The sequence below is a fragment of the Varanus komodoensis genome, unplaced genomic scaffold, assembly GCF_004798865.1.
Source record: "Varanus komodoensis strain SLA01 unplaced genomic scaffold, ASM479886v1 scaffold43, whole genome shotgun sequence".
Classification (NCBI taxonomy): domain Eukaryota; kingdom Metazoa; phylum Chordata; class Lepidosauria; order Squamata; family Varanidae; genus Varanus; species Varanus komodoensis.
In genome coordinates this window covers 2,541,838-2,557,880 of record NW_025335985.1, presented here as the reverse complement: position 1 = coordinate 2,557,880, position 16,043 = coordinate 2,541,838, and the positions used below count along the sequence as shown (strand labels likewise).

Below are 16,043 nucleotides of genomic sequence, written 5' to 3'. Positions count from 1 at the left end.
CTCTTTCCCAGGTCCCTTTCGCAGCCTGCTTGCCCCTGCACAGGTCATGGATCTGTGCCAAAAGACCTTCTCCCATATGGCTTGGCTTTCTGATAAGGGACATGAGCAACATTGCCTAACCCCTTGCACACGGTCTGTTGCTTGAGCAGTTTCTAAACATGCCAGGAAACGGGGCTGCTTGGGGGAAAGTTTTGACAAATACATTGCCCTCCTGGGAACAACCGCAGAGGCAGAAGTAACCACACAGATGCCGGGAAAGAAAACCGTAGACTTTACTGCATTCTGACCCTAATATTTTAAGTATTAATTATATAAACAACACATAGCAATAATTTATACTAAATATTAGTACAGAAATGTACTACAAGATGACCCAACTGGGTAATTCTTTTTATGGATTAGTATTCACTGAATACTATGTTTTCTCAGTTGTTAAAACTGCTTCCTATATTATGTCTTTAAGGCTATTTAAAGGCAATGGTTATGTTATAGGCTCAGCCTTTTCTGGAAGATTTTCCTAGTTGTTGTTGTCTTCCAAGTGTGAGTCAAGGGCCAATTGTCTTTCTAAATCACTCTCTGAACACCAGAGACCAAAACTCCCGAGCGGTGAAATTTCTGTTCCTTTCAACCAGCTGTCGCAACGCACGTGCTTCTCTCTTTGACTGTTCAAAGCTGGGTATCCACAGCTCCTGCAGGGCTGTTCCACGCACGTTTGGAAAAACAAATGCTTGAGGTTTGGGGCAGCTCAGGTGAGTAGGTGCAGCGTTCCACTTTCTTGGTAACATACCCTGGCAAAAGACAAAGGAACACAATCTGAGTTGGATTAGCCCCCATGAAGTACTGGAGATCCAGGGATGAGTATACTTTCCTCTCTGCTAAAAGAGGGAAACACTCCCTAGCCTTCCAGCCCTGAGGCTTCCTTTTTAGTGCCAACTTACAATATGGGATTTTCTTTTCTTTTTCTTTTCTCTCTCTCAGTCAATGGCCAAGGAAATCTGATACTGGAAAACTGCAGGGGCTGATCAACCACCCAAACAGGAGATTTTGAGGAAAATCATCAAATAATAAAATATAATAATGCAGTATTTCTTCTTCTTTTTTTATTTCCCCCCTTGCTTTTTCTTTTGCTTTCTCTCCTTCCCTTAAAAAGTGCAGGAAAAATGGTTGCATCACTGCTGCAATGTATTTTGAAGCTCATATAAACCCCAACCTCCCTTGTCTCGTTCCAAAGAGAAGCACATGGCAATGGTGAGAAATACAGCTAAATTCAGCCCACGCCTTTACCAGCGATATCACAAGGGCATTTTGATCAAGTCACGCACGACAGAACAAGGTTTACAGGTTCGCATGGCACAGTTCTGGAAGACTGAAACATGCTGGATGCATTTAGACCCAAACAGGAAGAATGACAACCAACAAATCTGCCAAGAGAGACCTGGATACAAAATACCTGCCAATCTTTAATCTTTTGGAACTGCAGTGAGTGAATCTCTAAACATTATTATACATCACCAGACGTTACTGAAGTGACTGTGTGAGGTTGTTGTTACCACTGAATAACATGAGGGCTATATTGAAATAATAGAAAGTAGTCCGAGTTCCGAGGCTTATGTTGCCAAAACAGCACCATCCACACCCAAGAGGGAGGTCTCCACAGACACAGGGTCAATCTCATATTTTACCAGGTATCAAAGAGGCTCTGGGAAGAAAAAACAAGTCTAATGAAGTCTGAGCATAGTCAGGGAGCATGAAACGCTCACTGACTGACTGACTGACTGACTGACTGACTGACTGACTGACTGACTGTCGGGGTGTAGAAAGGAACCCAGCTGGAAAGAAAAATGAAATGGAATGTCCTGACAAAAAAGCCTTCTACACGGCAACTTTTTGTTGCAGATGTGTGTGTCTAAATGATGGCTGTTGTGTACAACCCACATTAAGTGAGAATAGAATCCAGCATTAGGTCATGACCTACCAACTGGAAACTGAAGCTGGTAGTTGTGAATTCGCAGTTCAGGGTCTGGTGAACTATTTCCCTGCAAGAATGTACCTGGATTGGATAGGAGTTTGAACTCACAGAATATTGCAGTCTATGGGAGACTTCTGCCATAGAAAGAGCTTGGGGGTGCCAAAAGCACACTCACACCATCCACAAGAAAGCTTGGCTTCTCCCCACTTATGTTTTTCAGTTTTCTTTGTATCGCAACTGTCTCACAAGCATATGGGGTTTAGTTAACAATTTATTGAGAAGTTGCTGCTTGAAATCCATCCACTGCATTAATTGCATTGTTTGACTACTGCATTTCTATTAGCCTTTGCAAGTGGCTGAAGACCTTTTCAGCCCAAGCAATAACATTACAGCCACCTTTTTCTAGGGGGATTTCCTGGCTTCTGTCCCCAAGTCCACTTGAAGGTCTGTCTATGGAGCAGGTCTTGCCTAGCAATCCAGACACACTAAACATTACCTTTGCTTGTCTCCGGGTATTTTCCCAGACTCTCGTACAGACCATGCACTCAAATGCATCTAGGTAATTCTCTTTCATGATATCTTGCACTCCCCACGTGCGTTCCTGGATAGCGGCGAGTAGTCGTTCATTGGAGATGTTGCCTTTCAGCTTCCATTCAAGATAGGCCTCGTATTCCTTGTCGTCCACATCCAGAGCACTGACATACTGTGCCAGTTCCCTGGGGCTGGAAAATCTTGTGGCGAGAATTGCACTCTTCTTGTTCGGAAGCCAGTCTTCAATGCTGGGAGAGCCGTAATAAACAGGCACCACTCCCAGCTTCAGTGGCCTCCAGAGCTTTTCCGTGATGTAATCTTGACAGACGGCGTTCTCAAAAGCAAGGACAAATTTGTACTGGGCGAGGACCTGGTAGAAGTCCTCGCTGTCCATGGAGGCGGGGTTTTTGAGAGGCTTGGGGAGGTCCCTGTTATGCAAGCAGGCCCCGTACGAGTCCACCTCAATGTGGCTCATCAGCTCCCTCACGTAGCTGTCCCGGTCGGAGGGAGGGTCGCAGTCTGACTGTACGTAGGCAAGTGGCGCGAGTCTCTTCCTTAAGCGATTCTTCTCCTGCAGCGGGACCATGTACCGCAGGGACATCAAGGCCTCGATGCTCTCAAGGTGCTGGGTGGTGAGCGGGAGGTGTGAGTGGCGGCTGAAAGTGGCTGTGTGGTTGAACAGTGTGATTGCGGGGCTCTGGAAGAGCTTGTAATTGTTTTTAGGGGACTCTTCGTGGAAAAGGGCCCAGTCATGGTGGACTTCGCGAGGGAGAGGTAAGGCATCAATGCTGAAGTCAGTACCTAGAAGTTGAAAAATACAGATAGAAAAGACAGCACATCTTAATTACACAGCATCTGATTCAGTCCAGCTGTGCTTCCTGGAACAGTATGAGTGGCACATTAACTAGAGAACACAACAATCACCAACACCCCAGTTTGCCAAAAACTATCCCCATGGTGGGACCTTCAGCACCTTAGGGCACAATCCTATGTAAGTTTAGACTGTTTTAAAAGTCTTACAATTACCAGCATCCTTCTGTAGGGGGCAGGATAGAAAAACTTTTAATAAATAGATAGATAGATAGATAAATAAATAGACTTTATGGGGTTTCTCCCATTACTTCCCCCAGGGCTTTCCCCCTAAAGTTTCTGTGTATTCTAGAAACCATGGACTCTCTCCAGATCTGCTGATGTCAACCTCTGGTGTGGATGATTCTGTTTTGAGTACATAAGGTTTGGAGAATGAGTTTGCTATCAATATGTGGTAACTGAACCTCTAGCTCAGGGCAACTGCTACAAAAGGCAGAGTGACATATGCTCCCGAGATGACATGAAGCTGACTCTCATGGTGCAGATGCGGCCAAGGATGGGGACTGATTTTGTAGCAACTAGCACGCCATGTTGTTAGCAAGAAAATCAGACCCGAGGCTGTCCATATACTCTTATGCAGGAACAAGTCCCTAGTCAGTCAGTTATACGTACCTCCGAACTTACGCCACACTAAAAATGGGATGAAGAGGACTGTATTAGTTTTGCAGTTCTGTTGACTTCATAAAATGTTGTAGGTCAAAACACACTGTGACAGGTACCTTTGGTCTGCTTAACAGAAATTACGCTATACATTCTGGAAAAAAACAATGAAATTCAATTTCTCCTGACTTCCAGCCTCCAGGTCTATCTAAGTTATGAATAGATATATGGTTCTGTATTAGGAAGGGAAAACTCTTCAGACAAGTATTATGAAAAGAATATTTTTATCACAGACCTGAAGAGAGATATAATGAAGTAAGTTCATGACTGACAGCTGAAATAATTCATCGGATATACCACCAGCTCCAGGGGAAATACAAAAGTAGTTTCTAAATCTTTGGGCTTTAAAAATGCAGCTGTGACCATCTGACTTCCTTCTGTAATTCTAAGTATTAGATTTGCTCTTCTGAGTTGCATCCATAAAGGTGGTTTAGTATACTTTTAAAGAGTGTAACAGTGCAATCCTATACACATTTATTGAGGAAGTGCCATTAAAATCAGTGGAACTTACTTCAGCATAGATAGGAAGGGGACTGTGCTGTAAGGTTACAAATCTCTAATTCCTTGGCTGGAGGCACAGTGCATTAAACTCAAGGGAAATTACTTGTGAGTATATCAGATAGGACTGTGCATGTTTTGACTTTGATTTCAGAAAACTGGGGCTTTTGCAAAACAATTCTATGCAGCAAGATTTACAATGCATGACCTAGAGAAATACTGGATATAGTCTAGAAAACTATGTTAAACTGGGAAATCACTGTCTCTTTGTGGTGGACCCTAGCTTTTGGGTGATATTGAAAACAAAAAGGGTCCGTTCCTGCTGAGAAAACAACTGGGAGGTGCCAGATGACTAATGAAGGTCAAGAATAAATAAGCAGAAGTCTAAAAAAAATATACCCTCAAGGAGAAAGAGCTCAGACGATGAATTGATACAATTTGATGCAATCTTAGCTGCTGGACAATACATTTTTAAGGATTCAAGAGATGACAGTTCAGAGCAAAGTATGACAGAGAAGCATTAATAGGCTTATGATGAGGCAAGGCACAACAAAATTGCCAGTATATGCACAGTCCAAATGTGAAGCATGAAGCAACATCGATCATATGTGAAAAAATGAGGAATAAAGGAATTGTTCTTGGCAGCAATTGGCCACTTGTGTTATCTGCCTACCTTCTCTCCGCCCTGTAGTTATTTATAAATAGTTATAAAGGCGGTGTGTGTGTTATATACATAGCTAGTCCTTACTGTTGCAGAGGGAAATTTTACATGGTAATGCTTATGGAAGCCCGGAGTCCAGTGATAAGAAACTATGTTCATTGCTTGTGATCCACATTTATTGAGGTTCATAGAATTCCTACTAAAAGAAAGCTCAGTGCACCTTTCCTGGAGAATTCCCATGTCCATGTCTAGCGTTTCTGTCCAAACAAAAGCATGAAAAGGCCTCGTGAGCACAGACTTGGTATCACTGTTATTCATTCTGACCCCGTATTGACTTCTGAGCTCAAATGTGTCAAAAGAGATGTTTCAGTAACGGCTGAGTTCAGTTCGTCCTCCACTTGCCCCCTCCAACAACTCTGCTAAATCTTTCATGCTTGGGGTTTGCAGCATTTAAAAGCACGGTCAATTTAGTAGGGAGGGCTATTGCACACAAAAGCAAGTTCTGCCAGATTTGGGATTTCAAGGTATACAGGATCAGAGTGTGAAAAAGCCATAAACCTAGAAACAGTGATATGGAAACAACTCAGTGGTCTAATTTAGATGTCACTGTACAGGCCGTCCTCAAGAAGCTAGAGATATTCATGTTTTTCCCACTTTCAGAGGTCTCACACCCCTAGCCCCTGCAAATGTGGAGAGGCAACTATAGGTGATCCAACTTACATGCAAATTTGAAAGACGAATGTCCATTGACTCAGGAAGGGAACTTGTTTGTAACCTGGGGACTGCCAGTAAAGCATAGATTAGCCACTGAACTTTAATCCAGTGGCTAATCTATGACTCTCAGCTCTGTGGGCCATGACCGCCCTGCTTGGAGCCCCCCTGGCCCTCTGGGCTTCTCCATTTGCACAGGCCACCTCCCCCAGGCACTTTGTTCCCTCCCCACCTACAACTAACAGTTTGGTGGTTTCCTGGCTTTTTAATAGTTTTGTTTCCATTCTGCAAGGTTGAAATACCTCTCCTAAGGCTTAATTACTGGCAGTAGCGTTCCTCACTAAAGGAGAAAAAGTGGGATATACATTTTATTTATTTATTATTTATTAAAACATTTCTATGCCGCCCCTTGCCGAAGCCTCGGGGCAGCTTACAACACAATAAAATAAAAATGCAGTTTAGTTATACTACTACTACTATTATTTATTAGTAGTAGTAGTACAGTATAGTAATAATTAATGGTTATTATTTACTAAAGGTGATAATATATTATTATTTTATTATAATTAATATATTATTATAGTATAATAATTAATGGTTGTTGTAATATAGTAGTAGTAGTTCTAATAAAATGATGATGATGATGATGATGATGATGATGTCTGTAGCAGAAAGGTGCCTTCTTTTCGGTTCTGCCCGAGAGCCTTCTGGCTTACCCATCTCGTGAATGTGGCCGCAGAGAGCTGCTCCAATACCTGGGCTAAAAGGAGACCTCAGGCTCAGTGACCCTGGAGTGCTGGCAGACTGTTTGGAGGAAAACTGAAAAACTGGGACAGAGGGGAAATGGAATGGAGTGGCTTGAATCCACTACTCCAAAGTGACACATTTTGCCTTCGGTCCCACTTGTTTCGTCTAGCGGAGCTTGTCAGCCACAGTGTGGGCTAGGAAAAAGCTGCTCAGAACTTTGAAAAATAAAATTAAGCAGCACCTTACCGTAGAAGAGAAATGCCTTTGTCATGGGATGGTGCTGATAGGTTCTGTTGATGGTAAAGAAGCAAGTGTCTTGTCCACACTGGCCAAGCCGCCCAGTCTCTCCCGTCAGCGGAGACCACCACAACAAGATGGGATGTCCATCTTCGTCCAAAGCATCCTTTGCGTCACTGTGAAGTTCCAGTTTCTTTGCAAGCAGACGAGTGTATGTCAACAACTCTTCCCTTCTCAACGCATTGCTGTGCAAAAGGGAGCTTTTTGTCATCATCCTTTCAGACTTCCCAAGCTCTACAACCACCTTTCAGAGGAAAAGAAAAATCCATCTTTATCAATTAAATCTACACAAACAACTCCAGGGCACATACTCATTCTAGTTTAACGTGCACAACACAACAGCCCCTGAACTTTCTACGTTGACCAAATAGGACTGTAGTTAAGAATGCTATTTCGGGATGGTGACCTTCAGTGATTTATGATGTTGAGTTGGCTAGGCTATTGCTCTAATCATTCATTGTTCAATAGGGCTGCCAACTTTTCGGTCAATTACTGAAGCGGCGTCCTTACTGCAGGGATGTGCATGGCCTTTGCAGCCCTGAGGGCTGCATTGGCACATCCACAAACGCACACGTGCGCACATGTGTCTGCGTAATCCTGATAGATATTGCTCCGAAAGGGAGTACAATATAAGTTGCTTTATCCTCACTGGTGCTTTACCAGCAAAGCAAGAGGGAATCCTGGGGAACGCTGGGAAAGAGTGCCCCCACTGGAGGCTGCAGTTAAGGCTTTGGTGGGGAGAGGGTGGGGGGAGCCCTTCTTTACTGCAATCTTCAGGGTCAGCCAGGTAGGGTGCCAGCAGATCCCTGCTTTTATTCCTCTTTTTTTAAAAAAATCACCCAGGCTAAGCAGAGTTGTTTAAATACTTGAGAGATAACACGACTGGGTTCACGTGACATTTTAAGCCACGGTAATTTAAAAGCATGATTTAGTGTGTCATCTAAACCCAGCACTCTTCTTGTGGGATGTATTATAAGGCACCATCTGCAGAGACTGCAGCAAGGGAGGGCTGCGGAAAAGGAGGGGTGTGGGTGAGTATGCATGGAGCACAGCAGCTCAAGGGAGTGCTACTCTAGAGCAATAGTGTTATCTTAAGTCAGTGATGGCGAACCTTTTAGAGACCAAGTGCCCAAACTGCAACCCAAAACCCACTTATTTATTGCAAAGTGCCAACGCTGCAATAAAACCTGAATGCTGAGGTTTTAGTTTAGAAAAAACAACTAAATATGATGCTGCAGATTCAAATATGCCAGGGGGACAGCGCAACATTGAAAGAATCTCAGTCTCTTAATTAGAACATCTCTGCTAAATCTTAGATATTCAATTTCAATTTTTAATAAGAAAACTCAAAGCTAAAATCTTGTGTTACTAAAAACAAATGTATTAAAACTCACAGCCTGTCCAAGCAAATATATATATTCTTGGCGACACACTGACTGGCCATGCAAAAGCTTGGACGAGTCGTGGCTAATGAGTAGTGGCTCATGATGTCATGGCCTGGTGCCGCTAGTCCTTTCCAAGCATGCGCATGGCCCCTATGTGCGCTGTTATTCAATGCTTGGCTGCTGGGGCGATGCTGGGGAAACTTTGCTCACATGCCAACAGAGGGCTCGGTGTGCCCGCTGCGGCACGCATGCCATAGGTTCACCACCACTGGTCTAAGTGGTTGCTTTGGTTGAGCAGTGGCGGTGGGGGGACAGGAGCCACTGGCTGAGGACATGCCCAGGGGAGTGTGTGGACCAATGAGGGAGAGGCAAGAATGATGCACCCTGGGATTGAATTTCAGCTAAGGGAGCTGATGGGATACCTGCCACCATTAGGAGGAATGCTGGAGAATGGTGGAAACCATGCAAGCATGGAAGCCACAACACTGTCTCAACACAACAAGCCAGTTAAGGAACCCTGCTGCATGGCAACTGCAAGGTATGGTTTCACATTGAGTGTGAACACAGCTGTAGGGTTTAATAACACCATCATGGCTTATTGTGCATCCGAACCCAGGCAACAAAGCAAGCCATGGTCAAGTAAAAGAACCAAAGGGCCTCTTGGCAAGAGTCGCAGGAGGGTTTGCTGCCTTAGCCAAAGGGCTAGTGGGTGGGTTCCTTTCCCAGGCACCCCATAGCAACATCTGGGGACAGTCAGGTAAGGCTTCTCCACCTCCCCACCCCCCAGCAGCTGTGGCTGGTTAATGCTGGCCATGGCTTCATCCATTTTTGAAGATGGTGAAAGCCACCATTAAAGGCAGCTTTCCCAGTCCTGATCTGGGACATCCCCCAAATTCCCCAGTGGTACCATGGGAGGGCTGGCTATGATTGTCCACTTTAAAAAATAATAATAAAGTATCACCCCATCCCCTCTGCAGGGAGCTGACCTGTCAAAATACAACCAAGAGAACACACGTCATACAACAGGGCCACTTCCTACTTTTTGCAACACAACCCCTTGGCTTCTTTTCTTTTAGGGGGGGCTGCTGTCCCAGCTGCCCCCCAAATGTTAACTGTGCCTCCTGGCTGCTAGCAGAAGGGGCACTTCAAACTTTGAGAAATTCACCCATGGGTTTGTTCCTTTTATCGCATACCATGAGTCCCCCACTGCTGGGGTTTCCATCACGCTTTGCCACTTCAAGGACCCATTCCTTTGGGATAAATAACAAAACTGTTTGGGCTTCCTAGCCTCTCCCACCAAGCCCCGGAGATCCTGCTGAGAAGGGGGAAATTGAGGGGGTTCCCTAATTACCCTTTTTAGGAGTTTTGGGGAGTTTGGGGGGAACATGTGCACATTTTGGAAAATAAGGACCCATGAACCCCTGGTGATCCTGTTGCATTTGATGCATTCCACACATGCCCACCTTTTTAAAAAAGAAATTCTGAACAAATTTAGCAAAGTTGCAATTTTACATGGGTGCATGATTCCCTGGGCATGGATTCATGGTTAAATTCCCAAGGATTTAGAATGACATACAAACTCGATGTGTAGTTTAGAGTTTAATACATTCCTGACATAGCTTCCTTAGTTTAGGCCTTTAATAAGTTCCTCCTATAACTTCCATGTTAATTGCCTTTTCGTAAGCACTCATTCACTTTAAGACCCGTCACCACACAGAATGGCCCTATTCCTTTTGTCATTTTTCATGTACTCATTACTCATTCCCTGATTTTAAGGATATTCAGTACCTGGAGGGTGACAAGAAGAAAGAAGAAGGCAACAACACAGAAGCAGGAGGCCCAAAATCTTTTCTTCCTGATTGCATTCATGCCTTGCACTTAGGTGTACAAAGCACACATAACTTGTTCTAGTTTATTTAACATATTCCGCAAAAGCTCCTCTTGCAGTTTCCTGGTCTTTCTACATTTCCGCCAACGATGGGGGTAAAAATGCCATCAATGATAGTGATCCAAATTGGGTGCATTTTTGATCTGTTATCAGGGCAGCTTCTTGAAATAAAGGTTTCTTCATGGTGAATGCATCTGTTAAATCAAACATGTAGTTCAAGATAGTTTAGAGATATTTCTGCAGCCAAGAAAATCAAAGCAGTTTAATTTTTATATATAAAGGAAATTGGACACAAATTTATAACCAGGGTTTGTTTGTTAAATGATTAACAAACAATGATTTAACATTGTTAAATGCAGGATAGAGTGTCATTTTGGAAATGGAATTCAGAAATACAAGAACCTTGGCTTTCCTTATACTTAGGCAAAACAAGCTTCAAGTTTTCTGAAGCTTGGGACCAGGATACCTAAAGGAACGCCTTTTTCCCTATTTGCCTTCCTGCCCCCTGAGATCGGCAACAGAAGCCCACCTCCGAGAACTCTCTGTGAAAGAAGTTAGGAGACAGAGTACCCGGAGGAGGGCCTTCTCTGCGGTGGCGCCCTGACTATGGAATGCGCTCATCTGACAGGTCCACCTGGCGCCGTCATTATGTTTTTCGGCCCCAGGTCAACGCCTTTTTATTTAATCAATATTTTAATATGTTTTAATATTGAATTTTATTGTTGTATTTTATTAATTTGCAGCCAGTGTGGATGGTCAATTTATTTATGTTGTAAGCCATCCAGTAAAAAGGTAAAGGTTCCCCCTTGACATTAAGTCCAGTCATGTCTGACCCTAGGGGGTGGTGCTCATCTCCATTTCCTAGCCGAGGACGCTGTTACCTGCCCACCGAAGTGATACCTTTTTATCTACTTGTATTTGCATGCTTTCAAACTGCAAGGTTGGCAGGAGCTGGGACAGAGCAGATTTGAACCGGCAACCTTTCAATCAACCAGCCTAGCAGCACAGCAGTTTAAACCACTGCATCAAAGCCGTCCAGAGATGTAAGTAATTGGATGGCATACAAATTTTATAAATAAATAAATAAATAAATAAATAAAGTCTTTATGGCTATGGTGAAAGATTTCAAAGTGTGTGGGAAATACGCTTGTTCCTATGAATAGGAAAGGCAGACTATATCATGTTGAATGCACTGACACTTTCCCTTCCATTTGTCTAGCATACAGACATCCTATTTGCATTATACATACACCTTAATAGAATAGAATAAAAATAAAATAAAAACACCTTTCTGAAACAGTATCTTATTATTACTAGTTTTATTCAAATTTGTTTGCATCTAATATGATTTTATATACAGGTTGTGTTATTGTCATACTGCAGGGCTCCTTGAAAATACTGCTTTTGAAAGGTGGCTAAGAAATCATGTAAATAAACTGGAGCAGAATTTTGGCTGCCTCTAGTTTTTCTGTTCAAGTACAAAGTACACACAACTGTAGTAAAAACAAATTGATTGTTATCGTGGTCCATGTAGATTCAATAAGATTAAGAGACTGGGCTCTTTATCAAGGAAGCATTCTATTAATACTAATAACTAACGTTATGTAAAGTTTACAAGGTTCCCCACCGAACGCTTGGTGGGGAAGAATGGATATGATATTTGGAAGCTTCCAGAAGCAAAGTTGCCAACTTTTTTTCCTGGCCTGCTCCTCTGCCTTGAACGAACGAACAAACAAAGCAGAAATCGTCGATGAAGCAGTTCCCGACACAAGGGTTTTTAAAAAAATAGTTAACATTTTCCCATCAGCCTTCTGGACAATAAATAAAGCTGATCCTCTCCGTTCAAAATTCCCTGCCATGTTTTCCCTTCCCGATGATTTATGTTTTACCTTGCAAAATGAAATGGCCCTTTTCCTAAACACACGGTTCAACACACACACACACACACACACACAACTGAACTTCACAGAGAGCATCTTTCCTGCCTTTCCCAATCCCTGAAAACAGACAATAGCCGCTTTATATCCCTCGCAGCATTGCAACATCCTAGCAATCGCTTGCGGAAGATCTTGCAGCATGCATCGCGCTTGGAGATACAAAAAACTCACCCGGGCTCTTCTCCCTTGTGGTCGCTACGATTGCATTTACTTTCAGTTTGTATCCCGCCCCCCCCCCCTTCCAGGATTTACGGTTAAACCTGGAGTGGATCTTAGAGGGACCCTGGCAAAGCCTTCCATCTGAAGACCTATCGGGGAGAGTCAATTCCACAATTCACATTCCAGGATTTCACGTGTCCCGCTTTGGAGCGCGGCAATGATGACTGGCTGTGGGGTGCCGGGATATTTCCTTCTCGGGTTGTGTAAAGCAAACTTAGACTAATTACCTTAGTAGTGTCTTCATATTTGTGAAGACATCCCTTCTTGGAAGTCCCCAGCGGGAGGATCTCGCGGGGGGCGGGCGGGGAGCGAGGAAATTAAATAAAGGACAACGCTAATCTGGTTTCTCGGATGGCTTCAGGCTCTTGTGTTTAAGAGTGCATTAAAGAAGGCAGCGGTTGCAGGATGCTTGCTGCATTATGCTAAAGCGAGTTGCCAATTTGAGAATGAGCTGCGTCAGGCTAAAACCACTCCTGGTATAAGAAGCCGCGCTGAAAAGCCCTCCGAGTGGGAAGATCGGAAATCAGCTAATTCGGGACACACATACCCATCACTTCGTAGAGAGGAATGCCATATTTCATATCATTAGCATCCTTAACATGTAGTTGCTTAAAATGTTTGTCTACCGCCTTCTCGAGGTAGCTCCCAACATATATATATATTTAAAAAAAATAGGAACGTGGCAAGAAAAACAGAACAAAAGTAAGAAATCCACAGTCAACAGCTGAGTTTTGGCAATTGAAAATGGGGGCGCGCATGTAACCTCTTCCCCGTTTTCATAGCAAATTTCTGCATCCTGCACCTAGCTGGGCATTGCTGGAAGGGACTGTTCTGGGTGCAAGGCAAGGCTGTATCCAAGAAGACCTATCTTGGCACCTGCAAAAGGATTCCCGATGCTCCCCCTCAAAATGTCTGCCCACTAAATTTTTCCAAAACTTGTTCCATTTCCCTTGGAGCTTCTGTGTTCTCTGCCTGTTTGACAGATTTATTTTCTCTGCAGGACTGGCACTATCCTGAGGCAACGTGGCAGCTTCCTTTCTCCAGTGTTGAATTATATGCCATAAAACCTATGGAGTCCCTTGGTGAGTAACTGGTTTGAGCTTCAACATCTTGCTCTCTGTTGTGGACCATTCATAAGTTGCTGGGCTGCTTTATGGATTTCATTACCAGCATCAGAAATAACAAGATTGGTTAACTCTGGGATTATTTAGGCCTGGAAAAACTGATGGTCACCAACAGATCCAGGGAAATCCCAGAATGGAAATATCTTAGCTATGGAAAAGATCTTGGGAAGTCAATCAACTACCATTCCTGAAGTTCCCTATGTATAAAATTCTACAATGCAGACATTTTTGACAGATGCAACTTACAATAAATAAATGTAAAAACTTCCCATCAAGGTATTAAATATCCAACTGATACTGCATCAAAAATTCTCTGATATCATAAACATACTGATCCTGTCACCTTGTGCTTAGTTCTATGGGAAGTGTTTTCAGATTAAAATCTTTTGTGGTTCTTACAATGAGACCTGCAACTAAATGATGCAGTGTGCTATCCAAGATTTCAGACTGCCATGTTGTCTTCCCAGATACTTCATTTCATTTCTTCTCCCTTTTGGTTTTCTATTCACTTCCCTCCAACAGTCACCCAGAATTGAATTTTCTGTCTTCACTGAGTTGTGTTGCATGGATTGTCAGATGCCTTTCATTCTATCACCTGCTTCTTAACACAACTGAACTTTTTAAGGAATGTATGAGAATTACACATTCCAAAGTGTGTGTATTAGCATGAATTAATGCAAATCTCCCACAGTTTAAAAAAAGCCTGCTGGTCCACACACCTCAGGAAAAGCTGGCCCACTGTGGAATTCACAAGCTGGATTCATGGAACCCTGCACTCCTTTGAATTTATTGCAGATTTTTTCCCTAGTTGATGGTGTCATCCGAATTAGGCACATAAGCGAGTTACTAGGCCTGCTCTGCCCCCCATAGGAATCAAGTGGTTACTTCAGCTTCACCACTTGAAAAAATTAAAACATAGTTTAATGTCTACTGGTAAGGAATGCATTATCTTAAATGTTGGAATGTTGAGACTCCAAAGTGCGAGCTCTTCTGTACTGTACAGGAGAGTAATACATAGCAACTCTTAATACATAATAATACATAGCAACTCTTAATAGCTTACTTAGGCATCTATTCAAGCCTTGTTCTAAGCCTGATCACCCAAACAGCTGATCTGGGACGTCATGAAAAGGCAGCACACAGTTAGATTTAGGTCAGTGTCAAGGGTCAGCATGGCCTGGTGAGGGTAAAGAAACACTACATAAATTATAATATGTTATAAATACATTCCAATTATTTATGTAGTAAAACACTTGAAAATAAACCCTATTAGCATTCACTGAGGCTTACTTCTGAGTAACATTTTAATGTGATGTAAACTGTCCTGAGTCATTTGACTAAAGGAACAGTATTAAATCCTTTAAATAAATAATAAATAAAATAAACGTGCATTTTAGGGTCAAGCTGTAAGACTTGGGCTGTGTTCCCATACATCAAAGGGCCTTTATTATGACATAAGTTTCATGGGCATCATCCAATGCCAGAATAAATGTGTTCGTCTTTTGGATAACATACCTGGCTTAGATTTTGCTGCAAGAAACTGTGTGTCTTCTTTCAACATTTGTTACTTGGGAAAGAACTCAATGGCACTTGCTCCCGAGTAGACTGGCCTAGGACTGTTTCTTAATTTTCACTGCTCCTCTGCACTGACACTAGTACAAAACTTCTCCGCAACAAAGAGACTAGAATTTAGAGAAGTTCCACAAGAGGACAACCTGCGCCTGCCATTTCAACAGCAGCAAAGAGATTCTTTTACTAGTCACATGGACTGATAACTTCCGGTTTCAGGTTGCGTGTCTTTTGAGGGTTCCATGTGCGGGGCAAAGAACAGAAATTGATAAAATGGCAAACATAGCAGCCAGGTAACAGGAACTTTTCCTTTGTGTACTTTGAAATAATCGTGCCATTTGCGCCCTCCAACCCTGTATCATTTTTCTCAGGGATTAACCTGTAGCCCCACTAATTGTGAAGGTTTAACATACCTAAATTGTTTGAGTACGCGACAGAGGAAGACATTAGAAAACAACCGCTAACAAGAAAACAACCACTGACATTCAGGGTAGGAGTTTTACTATAGTGTTTTATAAATAAAAAAATACAAAAAAACCCCAAAGAAAGTTTTGAAAACGTAATCCTTCGCCTTTTTTAAAAAATCCAAGTAAGGCTAGCCAACAGGATGAACTCAAACCAAGCTTAACAAAGAGGACACACATGCATGTTTTTCTTTGCACGATTCCTATTGCATTTTGTGTGACAGCAGAAGCAGCAACTGCATAATTCGTCCCCTCTTTCTCTGGCGCCTTTTATGCCGGGGGCACTCTTTATTTGGCAATTAAATTGAAACGTCTTCCCTTCACTCTGTTTCCGGGAGTGCACATGAACCAAGGAAGAGAGCGGTGCTCGTTCGGGCATCTCTTATCAGTCCACCGGGATCGTCGGCTTCCTGAATCTCTATGGTCAAAGCTCACGCCTTGCTCCCATCACAGCCCTGCAGCGGAAAAGATAGACACTCCACCGAGACATCTCTATGGCTTCCGCTGTGCAGG

The 16,043-nt window shown here is 43.0% G+C and overlaps 1 protein-coding gene across 7 annotated transcripts; it reads right to left on the bottom strand.

Moving 5' to 3' along the window:
- Nucleotides 1–254: 254 nt before the first annotated feature.
- On the bottom strand, nucleotides 255–15,917 carry FUT10 (fucosyltransferase 10). 7 transcript variants are annotated; one of them, XM_044444037.1, is made up of 6 exons: nucleotides 15,013–15,247; nucleotides 10,118–10,411; nucleotides 6,894–7,188; nucleotides 2,466–3,301; nucleotides 1,683–1,699; nucleotides 607–788 (listed from the first exon to the last, which is right to left on the bottom strand). In XM_044444037.1, exons 2-6 carry the CDS (start codon nucleotides 10,196–10,198, stop codon nucleotides 746–748), a joined length of 1,272 nt encoding a protein of 423 aa, XP_044299972.1. In that variant the 5' UTR covers nucleotides 10,199–10,411; nucleotides 15,013–15,247; the 3' UTR covers nucleotides 607–745. The 7 variants fall into 7 exon arrangements, 6 of the variants coding, with proteins under 6 accessions (XP_044299969.1, XP_044299968.1, XP_044299971.1 ...); XM_044444034.1 differs by lacking the exons at nucleotides 1,683–1,699; nucleotides 15,013–15,247 and adding an exon at nucleotides 15,709–15,917 and having other exon boundaries at nucleotides 255–788; XM_044444033.1 differs by lacking the exon at nucleotides 1,683–1,699 and having other exon boundaries at nucleotides 255–788.
- Nucleotides 15,918–16,043: the final 126 nt, after the last annotated feature.